This window comes from Peromyscus californicus, unplaced genomic scaffold, assembly GCF_007827085.1.
Source record: "Peromyscus californicus insignis strain IS unplaced genomic scaffold, ASM782708v3 Scaffold_9__1_contigs__length_137607984, whole genome shotgun sequence".
NCBI classification, from domain to species: Eukaryota; Metazoa; Chordata; class Mammalia; order Rodentia; family Cricetidae; genus Peromyscus; species Peromyscus californicus.
This window is the reverse complement of record NW_026294617.1, coordinates 99,997,313-100,008,427: the sequence shown is the minus strand read 5'-3', so window position 1 is coordinate 100,008,427 and position 11,115 is coordinate 99,997,313. Positions and strand designations below refer to the sequence as shown.

Sequence of the window (11,115 nt, the reverse complement as noted above, 5' to 3'; positions counted from 1 at the left end):
TTCCACAGTGCTGTTATGGTGGGAAATGTTGCCCTCAAATTGGTAGCACAGGACATTACCAATAAAATTACTATATTGAAGAGTCTATTTAAGGACAAAATATTTATCAAACTTCAGTGTAAAATTCTGTCAAAGTAATTGGACCCGCTTTCCAAGGGTAAAACTCCATTTCCCTATCATTCCCTTACTCTTAAAACTCAAAGTCCCGGGGATGGGGGAGGGGGGGAGGGGGGAAGCAGGAGAGGGGGAGGGAGGGGAAACGGGTTAGTATGTAAAATGAAAAAAAAAAAAAACCAAAAACAAACCCTCAACGCCCCCTAATGATTACACCACATCCAGTCCTTGTTCATTCATTTTATTGTTACAGCACTGCAAAACGAGAAACCCCCAGACATGTGGTGACTTTTCACAATGGCAGACCACCTTGGCCGTGTCTGACTTCACAGGACCCCGGGGTGGGTGGGCAAGTGCTTCTGTGGAGTGACCCACCCTCCCACAAAAGGATCACTGGAAATGGTTTTCGGTGTGGTGAGAGGAAAGAAAAGAAACCAACATTTCAATCATTTTAAACGACCTCACAACAAAACATAATTTACATAGTAACTCTTTTATGCTAGTATAAAAATAGTGCCAGAAACTATATATTTGTTCAGATATATTGAAAAGGCGTAAGAATACAAATAGATATCAACAGTGGCGAGTGATGGGTCATTGGAGTTCTTAAAATGTCATAGAAATTTATATTTTCAGCTATGTACATCACTTTCAACAACATTCAAGGCATGTCTACACAGGCTTTTGATAAGAATGAGGAGCAGTGAGGTAAGCTTTAATACTTCCCTCTTGGCGCTCTGGAAGAGGGCGGAAGGGGTTCAAATCTGCAGTTGAATAGTCCACACGAACTCTGACCCCTCTCTCCCTGGCTGGAATATGGAAACATCATCTGCGTCACAGAAGATGGGACTCCTTACCGAAGGTGTTCTTCAAGCTATCAGCAAGTTAAAAGATCCATGCTGACAGCAAGACAGGCTGTTCACTGACATATTAAGAAATTTTGGATGAAAGTGCACAGTATGTATGTTACAGATGAACAGGAAAGTGATGGTTGCCCTCAAGGCTTGCGTGTAAAGTTGGGAGAAAGAGAAACCATGCTCTTAGTCATTTCCTGCCCAGCCGTGAGCTCTGTGGAGTTACTGCCCTGTCTCAGCCGCTGAGCACTGTACCTAACACACAGAGAGGATTTTAATGAAAGGTGGGTGGACCCATGGTTGACACCGAGGAACTAAGTCCTGCCACCTTATTTGATTTGATACAGCTGTTTACATGAGAGCAGGGGAACATTTTGTCTTTTTTTTTTTTTTATCTTAAATCAGGTTAAAAAAAAAAAAAGGCTTCGCTGTTTACCTGCTACAGTTTAGGAGTGTAATCTAGTGAAAACCACAGGACATTTGGAAATGTAGTACGTGCCAAGCCTCACACTTCTGCAACATTCTGAGAGTAAAGGCACTTTACTGGTAGGCAAAACTGTCTGGGATTCAAGTTCCTCGTTCCTCCAAGAAACCAATATTTCCTGTACAATTCCATATACATCCTTTTCTCCGAGCTGCTACTAACAGAAACTCTTCTTCATAATTCATCAGTGACAAAGCAGCGTCGTGGGTTTATGCTCTGAGCCAGGTCTGTGTGGAGTGGATCAAATGTACTTGCTTCCCGTCTAAGGAACTCAACATACGAAATAACCTGTGGGATGAGGTCACTTCTTTACCTCAATACCCTGTTTCTGACAGTGGTCTCAAAGGCCTATAAGGAAGGCTTAGGAGCTAACTAGCTGCCTCCTGTGATGTTTCCCTCAAACACAGGCTTTGTCCAAACCTAACTACATTAGGAACACAGCTTCCTTAGATGCAGAGGTTAATTGACTTATACACATTCACATAGTATCATGACCGGCAAAGGCGAATCCTCTAAACATATAAGATCAGAAAACTTTATAGACAAGTTAACAAAACACAGGGATTTTTCTGGCTAAAAATTAAAATGAAATGTTATCATATTATTTTACTACAGCCAGCCAAGCAATTAACCAAACAAACAGGCTAGGACAAGAACAATGTCTTGTTCATTACAGGCAATATCAACACATGGTAGCATAAGGGAGAGATTATAACAATATAATATAATAAATATATTCCAACTTGAGAGGATACCAGAAAGGAAATATTCACATTCAGAACAGAAACTACGATTTGTGTTCTTGTACCACAGACAGAAATCCATGTGTGGAATGGTTTTCCTATAAAACAAAAATTATTTGAATAAAATAGTACTCTCTTCTGTATGCACTAAAATGTCCAACAATAACATAACATGGGCATGGCACCACTCTTCCTATTTTAATGTCTATACTAGTAGGTAAAATAAACCATTACCTAAAGCAAACCAAATAATTTCCAACCTGACTTCTTGCTTGTTCACACGACAGACAAATCTTCCACACATAATGTCATCTTTAAAAATATTCTCAGTGACGTAAGCTACAAACGGATATGACTGCATTTCAGCATACCTGCTCAGTCACAATGCTGGGCTGGGAGAATGTTCTCTAAGCATGTGTCTACACTCAGGAATTACGATACGTGCATCAGTGAATCCGGTATGCTGATAGGACTATTATTAGTGACAGTCTGTATAATTTACACACCAGTGCACTAGAGGCAACCTTACAGATTTCATCTATATGACATGCAAAACAAATAAAATAATATTCTCAAAATACCAGTATTACAACAATAATACAATTAGCATTGGATGGCAGCTCCCTGGATTAGCTTTCATCAGTACAAAGCAATGCTAGTATAACTTGCTTTGCCTTTTTGTAGCTGAGTAAGAACAAAGCCACAATAAAATAGTCATACACAGGATCAAAAATGAACATGTTGAATTGTAAGCAAAGAGAAAAACAACAAGAAACCCATTTCAATCCAAATTAATGTTATAAACCCAGATCAAATACTTCACCCACCTTGGGAGAGGTGGGAAAAAGGGTGGAAATTAATAAATCAGATCCCTCTAATTCTCCCCAAAGCCAAACAACTGTGTACATTTGGAGCAGGTACCCCTCCCCTAATCCAGCTGCTCGGCTGGATTCACTATCTCCCTCCAATCCTGAGGTTGTTTTCATCCGGACAGGAGAATTTCACACACTGTTCCTTTGACTTCACTGGCTGAGCTCCCTTTTAGAGACAAACCTCTGCTGTTCAGAGACTCATTTTCTTCTCCTGCAAATCTGACAGAGGAGTAAAGGCTAACTTTGCACCTTCATGTGTCCAGTCACGTCTGACTTCAGGCAGTGCTCCTGCGACCACTCTTCTGTTGAAACTGAAATTGTGAGATTGAGGCGACGAAAAGTTTAAAAAAATAGTTTTTCAAGTTTTCAGTATTTAAAATGCAGATTGTCAGAAAGATCTTCTGGGGAAGTATTTCTCTTGGCTGAGGCTCTTCCGGGCCTCTCCTACATGGCGCGCACTCTCTCTTGGGAAGGCCGGTGGGAGAATCGTCTGGTCCTGGGCTTTAGGTGGGGTTCTGAGACCGTGTGCTGAGGGGCTGCTACACGGACTGGCTGTAGCGTTGTTGGCTCTGCCACATGGATGGGATGTCCTGCAAGTTGTCCCCATCACAGGAAGAGCAGAGCAATTAGGTACCACATTTTCCTGCTTTTCAACATCTTACTTTGTTAAGACACTTCAAGTTTATAGTCATCTCTCCCTAAAAGTCACTCAGTCAACGTCATCTTGTGACGGCTTTAAATGCCCCAGAATGTATTCAACTGGCCTCTAACCTACTTTTGAGAAAGATTCCTAACATGTTTGAAAGACTGGTGACTCAGAGACACAAAGGTGGTTATTTATAATCCCCAAGCGAAACTGAGCTGACTGTAGGAACGCCATTTACACCATTCTTATCAATGTGTTAAAAGCGAATGTGACTAATCATTTCACTTCAGTGGCAAAAACAACACAAATTACAGACAGTAGGCAGCAATCTCTAAAACACTTCATGCTATGCTCTCAAAAGTTGTGCAAAAACAAAACACAGCCGTGGCAAAGTGCACACAAATACACGTGGTGTGTGGAGAAAGCCGGCCGAGGGCCGTCTGCACCCAGGGGACGCTGTCAGTCTCGCTTGGCCTGGCTGCTCTCTCCGTTAATGAGCGTCTTCTCCTGCTGCTCTGCCAGGGCCTGCCATTTCTGTCTGTTCTTCCTGCAGCCATCCAGCAAGGGCCAACAGTCCTCCGAAACATGCGTCAGGGCCTAAGGGAAGAAAGGAGACAACTAGAAGGAAGCCTCCTCCTCTGCCGCCGCAGGCTGGCCACCAAGGGCCACATTCGTTGCATGAGCAGCCCCGCAGTGGCATTCTCTGAAGTCCTAGGCACACACGGGCACAGTATTTGCCAAGGAGTCCCCTTAAGCTATACATCTAAGAAGCCATAGTTGGGGACAAAGAGAGCACAAGCATGTCAAAGTAACAACTGACGGGGGGGGGGGGGGGGGGGGGGGGGGGGTTGGGGGGAGGGGTGGAGTAGCATGTATTGCTCTTGTACAGGACCTGAGTTTGGTTCCCAGCACTCACATCAGGTGGCTCACAGCTGCCTAGCGCTCCAGAGGGATCCATTGCCTCTGGCCTCTAGGAATACCTGTATTCGTGTGCACATACTCACACAAATACACACACATCGTTAAAAATAAAAATGAATCTTAAAAAGTGTAAATGCTGAGCTGTGGGGGCTCATTTGTGAGGATGCACTCTGTCTGAAAGCTGGCTCTCTCTCTGAGGGGGCTGTGGGAAGCTGTGCCTGTGCTTTCTCACAGAAGGGTTTTATGCAATGTATTTTTTTCAATGCAAGATTTTCCTAAGGTTGTTATTATTATTACCAAGTGTCGTGCCATTTAGCTACAAGCACATTTGCGGTAGCTTTCTTTGTAATAGGGAAACGACAAAGAGCCAACAACAAGGCTTAGTAACATTTTTTAAGTATTTTATGGTCATTGCAAATGTCTTGGGCACATGTCAAAGACGGAATTATATATGCTATATCGTGGATTTCAAAAATCAATTTTTGTTAAAGGACATGAACATCTTACATCTCACACACATTGACCTCCGTAGTTACCTCTAAATAGTCAGACTAAGAAATACTTTATCTTCCTGTTTGCTTCTCAGGACTTTCTGTTTGCTCTGCGCTGAGGACACACTACTTCCATGATAAAAGCAAGAGGACCTTTTAAGATCGTGTAGAATTCCCAACAGCACACAAGTGTTTGCACAGACTATCAACAAAGGGAAATCCAGAAGGGCTCTTCTGATTACACTGTTCTTCCTGATTACAGGGATGGGAAAAATCAAGAGCCATGGGGTATCATCAACTGAGAAGCTCTCTGTTCAACCCACAGGGAAAGTGTCTGTCCTACAAAGGAGGTCTGAGGGCACCTGAACACTGCCTCAGCAGCTTCTGGAGAAGAACTTCTTCACAAAGGAGGTCTAGCCAAATGGACCCTGTGGATTGGGGAGGCAGTGCCGCAGGGGTGGATATGGCTGGCCTTCTAAAACCTCTGTCTCCTTTGGTGTTGCTGTCCCTACTTCCCTTCCTCCCCATCAGCAGGATTGTTTATTAAACCTTTTGATGCTTGTGGTGGTTTGAATAAGAATCGTCCCCACGGGCTCATAAATTTGAATGCTTAGTCACCAGGGCTGACTAGGGGTGACACTATTTGAGAAGGATTAGGAGGTGTGGTCTTGCTGGAGGAGGTGTGTCACTGGGGGTGGGCTTTAAGGTTTCAAAAGTGCAGGACAGGACCAGGACACCCCCCCACCTCTCAGCCCCTGTGCATGTGGATCAGAATGTAGCTCTCAACTACTTCTCCAGTACCAAGCTTGTCTGCATCTGGCCATGATGATAAGGAACTAAACCTCTGAAACTGTAAGCAAGCCTCCAGTTAAAGGCGTTCCTTAATAAGAACTGCCTTGGTTATGGTGTCCCCTCACAGTAAGAGAACTAAAATGCTGCTAGAACCCTGGACAAAGAACGAGAACTGGAGGCCTGATGTGGTGGTGTATGCATTCAATTCCAGAACTCAGAGGCGGGTGGATCTCTGTGAGTTCAAAGCCAGCCTGGTCTACAAAGCGAGTTCCAGGGTAGCCAGGGATAGACAAAGAAATCCTGTCTTGAAAAACTAGAAAAAAAAAGTTAAGGCTATGGCTTGGTGGTAGAATGCTTGCCTAGCATACCAAGAACCCGAGTTTGAGCCCCAGCACCGTGAAAAATAAATAAATATAAAATGAGAACTGGATTCTCAATTGTGCATGCCACCAACTACGTATTTGGGGCGAGTACTTTTTCTCCGTGGGAGATGAACTTCTACACATCCAGTTACTGAATCTGCCAGGTCTAGATTGGAAACTCCGTAGTTTTCGTCTGTTCTTAACCTTTTATGACAACTCCAAGGGGAATTTGCCAAATAAATAAGACTTACATCCATTGGAACCTATAGAAACAAAGACAGCATCTCTTTCCTTTACTGGGGCAGTAAATATCTAAACCAGTCCACTGAACATTAGATGCATCTTTTTACCAGAACAACAAAAGCTACAAAAAGCCAACAAGTGAGACGAGCAGAAGGGACATTGGAGCCCATATTCCTGCAACCTCCTCCTTTTAGTATTAAGAAAAATTTTCTTAACAATGTCCAAGCCACAACATGACAGTGAAAAAACAGTTGGGTGACTATTTTTTGTACTTAGGCTAAAATTAAACTTTAAAAAGATAATGCTAACACACAGAGTATACAGGAACTACCGCCTTGAGGGCAGCACCAGCACATGCCTCTTAGTGTCCCCTAAATTAATGTGTTGGTGTCCAGCACACCCTAGGCACTCAGTAGATATTTATACACTGAGTGAGTCAATGCCTTTGTGAGATGGGAAATGTATCCCTTGTTCTGTACAGACATTACATTCGTCAGCAGAAAGGAACAATACCAACAATAATTATGTTTTTTGACTTTAGAAGCAAAAATATGTGTCTAGTGTTAATCTCTTCAATGTACTTCATATTTAATTCATAACACAATCTAAGTTTAGCAATCTAGTATTTTCCCTGTAAATACCTCATACAGCTGCAAGCAGATGGCATCTATGAACCCAACTTGCATACTTGGGATTTTATTTTTCTTCTCCCTGTTCATTAGATCCTGAAAATACACACAGAGAGATCTACATTTATTCAAAGCACACAGGAAAGGTTGGCTGTAAAAAGATGAATGGGTGGTCAGCTTAAGGAGGTAAGATAGCAACTATATATACATATACCCAGCCCTACAAAGAAAAGGAAGAAACCTTTATATTAAAAGGCTACATCAAACACGTTTAAAGTCACTGTCCCCTTCTGGAAATTCACCCTGGCAAAATAATAAAGAGGAACAGGCAGCAACGTTGCTGCTCATCACTGTGCTGTTTGGAACCATGAACCTGGAAATATTACAGCAAAGGGAGTGAATGAAGCTGTGGCTGCAGTCATTTCCTGTATAATTACAATCCATACATCCCAAAGACCGTAATAGAATGAAAGTGGCTTATCACATGAAAGTGGAGAAAAGAAAGGACAAGACACTTGGGGGCACGACTTGGAAGCAATCTTTGTCTGCCTAGATTGCTTTTGCTCTTGTAATCAGCACATATAATTCTTCTAAAAAGAAAGACAGTGTTAAAAAGTAAAATGAGCAACCACATCCCCAGGAGAGGTGTCACGGAAGTGTTCAGAAGCAGTATATACTTTAGCCAAGTGTGGTCGCATGCTTCAACTCCAGCACCAAGAGGCTGAGGCAAAAGGATTGTATGATTGAGACTAGGCTGATGTACATGGTAAGAACCTGTCTCTACAAGTATATAATTTAAAAGTGGGTTGAACAGTTCCTACCAACAAAGCCTCGTACTTACAGCAGGCTCGATGTTGAGTTCTTTTCTCTCTCTGTCTCCTTGATCGAAGAACTCAGCTGCCACAAGTTCTGCTATCTGAAACAGACAACAGACTGAGTGTCTGGGGCGGGGAAAACATGTCATTCTTCAAAACAGAGACTTTGAATGAAGATAACGAAATCTAGCAAATCGGTTGTTTCCACCATCAGGATCATTAGGATAAAACAGTAACAAGAAATAGAAATAAGGCTGCATTTGCTTTAACCATATAACCACAATCACGTGATCCCCTGTGACTAAGCAGGAAATGACATGTTTCAGTTTTGCCAATCAATACCAAGACTGTGCCCATCTGTCTGAATAACCAGCAAGCTATTTATTAAGCACCTGTTTCTTTAATTTTTTTTAAAAAAGCGCTAATTCCTTGAGAATTTCATACAATGTATTTTGATCATATTCACCCTCCACTCTTCCCCCACTCCTCCCTTCCTTGCTTGTTTTCAAATTCATGGCCTCTTTTTCATTATTGCTGTAATGTGTGTGTGTGTGTACGCATGGGCATGCGCATGTGTGTGCAGATAGATATTTCTAAACACATAACTACAGCCTGTTCAGTCAGTATAATGTTACTTGTGTGTCCATCTCCAGGGCTGACCATTTGGTATTGGATGTGCTCTCCCTGGCTGGGGAAGATGGTGTCTCCCACACCGTTCTTTAGTTTCCCAACCATGTTATCATGTCTATTGGCGTCATCCTTGTTCAGCTCATGTTTGGTCATCATGTTGATGAGCCTTTACGGATGTAGCTTCTGACATTCTTAGGAGTCACAATGTCACAGCAAACTCCGTGTTCTTAAACACCTGTTTATAAAAGGTAGAAAAAAAAAAAAAAACCAGTACCAATGCTGTATTGCAACTGGTTGACAGGCTTTTAAGTTTCTTGTAATCTCTCTCTTAATCTTTTTTTTTGCGAATTCTGTTTTGATGAGTACTCTGGTTTGTTTATCTTATAGTCTCCCAGAGTCCGGATTCTGTAGCCCACATTCTCATAATGCCTCTTAATGGTTTCTTGCGGCTCAGCTAGACTGACATCTCATTTTCTCATCAGTTGGCTCCTTAGGCATGATGCTGTACACTTCCAGGAGTGGCTAGTTATATGGAGTCTGCCTCTCAAGTATCTACCAAAGGTGACACTAGAAGGTTTCATTTTTACTAATACTTTTATTAATTGAATTCTTGGGTTTAAACATATTTGTGTATTTCAGTCCTTCTGGGTGCTCAACATCTTCCATTTTGGCCCCTGCAAGCTTCTTGGGCTGGGTCCCTGTTCTCTGGACACACTCTTGCTTTCTGGTAACTTCTTGCTTTTAGTGTAACAAGGCTGTCTATGCTCCTGTTCTTGCTCTGCAGTTCAACTGGTCATGTCTTGATGGAGTCATGGATGCTCCAAACTGAGTCAATTAGAGACCTCAGTCGAGCAGAAACTCAATACCAGTGGCTGGTCATTATGCATCAACTCTTTCAGGGGAATGGAACTAAAACACAGGTTAACTTTACAGAATATTTCCAATTCAAATTCAGGACAATAGGATTTCTGTAGAATGCTCCCTGTCTTAGATCTTCACCTTTCTATTCACACTGAAAATCCTTGTTGTTAACACTGACGAAACTTCTTGTCGGCTCTTAACCCACATTGCCTACAATACTAATTGAATATCAATATAAAATGATCAATAATAATGATTATTTCTAAGCTTTTTTAGATTTATTATTTTACGTGTATGAGTATTTTTCTTGCATGTATAACTGTGTACCACGTCCATGTCTGGTATCTGCAGAAATCTAAAGAGGGCATCAGAGTCAGATGCCCTGGGACTGGAGTGACAGCTGGTTGGGAGCCACTGTGTGGATGCTTGGAATCGAATCCGGGTCCTCTGTAAGAGCAACAAGGGCTCTTTTTTGTTTGTTTTTGTTGTTTTGTTTTTCTCTTTTTCTTTTCTTTCTTTCTTTCTTTCTTTTTTTTTTTTTTTTTTGGTTTTTCGTGACAGGGTTTCTCTGTGTAGCTTTGCACCTTTCCTGGAACTCACTCTGTAGCCCAGACTGGCCTCGAACTCACAAAGATCTGCCTGCCTCTGCCTCCCAAGTGCTGGGATTAAAGGCATGTGCCACCACCGCCTTGCTGTTGTTTTGTTTTTCAAGACAGGGTTTCCCTGTGTAGCTTTGGCTGTCCTGGAATTCGTTCTGTAGACCAGACCTGCCTCTCCCTTCCAAGTGCTAGAATTAAAGGCCTGTGTCACCACTGCCTGGCTGCAACAAGTGCTCTTAACCACTGAGCCAACTCTCCAGTTAAATAATAATGGTTATTAACAGTTATTTCAGTTTTATAACCTTTCATGATTAATATGCTCATTATCTAAATTTCCTCATCACCTAGTGCTTATGCTTTCTCGTTCTTCTTTCTACAGTATATTGTATCTACATCTCCACTTGTTTACATCTATACATATATATCTATGCCATCTATATCCACATCTGTGTCAATATATTATAGGCTAGGATCCACATACGAGCGAGAACATACAGTTTTAGTTTTCTTCTTTCTGAGACTGTGTGACCTTGCTTAACATTATACATTCTAAGTCCACCTATTTTCATGAAAATTCTGTGATTTCATTTTTCTTTAGAGCTGATAGCATTATAGTTTATATTTGTATCATATTTTCACTATCTGTTCATCTGTTGATAGACTAGATTGATTCCAATCCTTTGCTATTGTGAATAAGGCAGCAATAAACATGAGTATACAAACATCTCTGTGATAGAGTAAGGATTTCTATGAACATATGCCAAGGAGGTACAGATAGGTCATATGAGAGTTCTATTTTTAAGTTTTGGAGGAACCTCCAATCCAACTTCCACATGGTTGTATTAACTTGCACCCCCACCAGTGGTGAACAATGGTTCCCTATTCTCCATATCGTCTCCAACATTTGTTGTCAAATTTGTTGATGAGAGTCATTCTAACTGCGGTAATATGGTGTCTCAAAATAGTTTTAATTTGCATCTCCCCGATGGCTAGGGATAGTGAACACATTTTATAATAGTCACTGGCCATCTGTGTTTCTTTTCTTGAGAGCTATCTATA

At 41.7% G+C, this 11,115-nt stretch overlaps 1 protein-coding gene across 2 annotated transcripts in view; it reads right to left on the bottom strand.

The window, feature by feature from the left end:
- Positions 1-339: 339 nt before the first annotated feature.
- Positions 340-11,115, bottom strand: part of Pde5a (phosphodiesterase 5A) — a 141,085-nt gene continuing 130,309 nt past the window's right edge. For both annotated transcript variants that reach the window (XM_052731317.1, XM_052731318.1), the window contains exons 19-21: positions 7,993-8,067; positions 7,164-7,247; positions 340-4,310 (exon numbers count right to left, since the gene is read on the bottom strand). In XM_052731317.1, the coding sequence (XP_052587277.1) occupies positions 4,173-4,310; positions 7,164-7,247; positions 7,993-8,067 (297 nt within the window). In that variant the 3' untranslated portion in view covers positions 340-4,172. The remainder of the gene's footprint in view (positions 4,311-7,163; positions 7,248-7,992; positions 8,068-11,115) is intronic.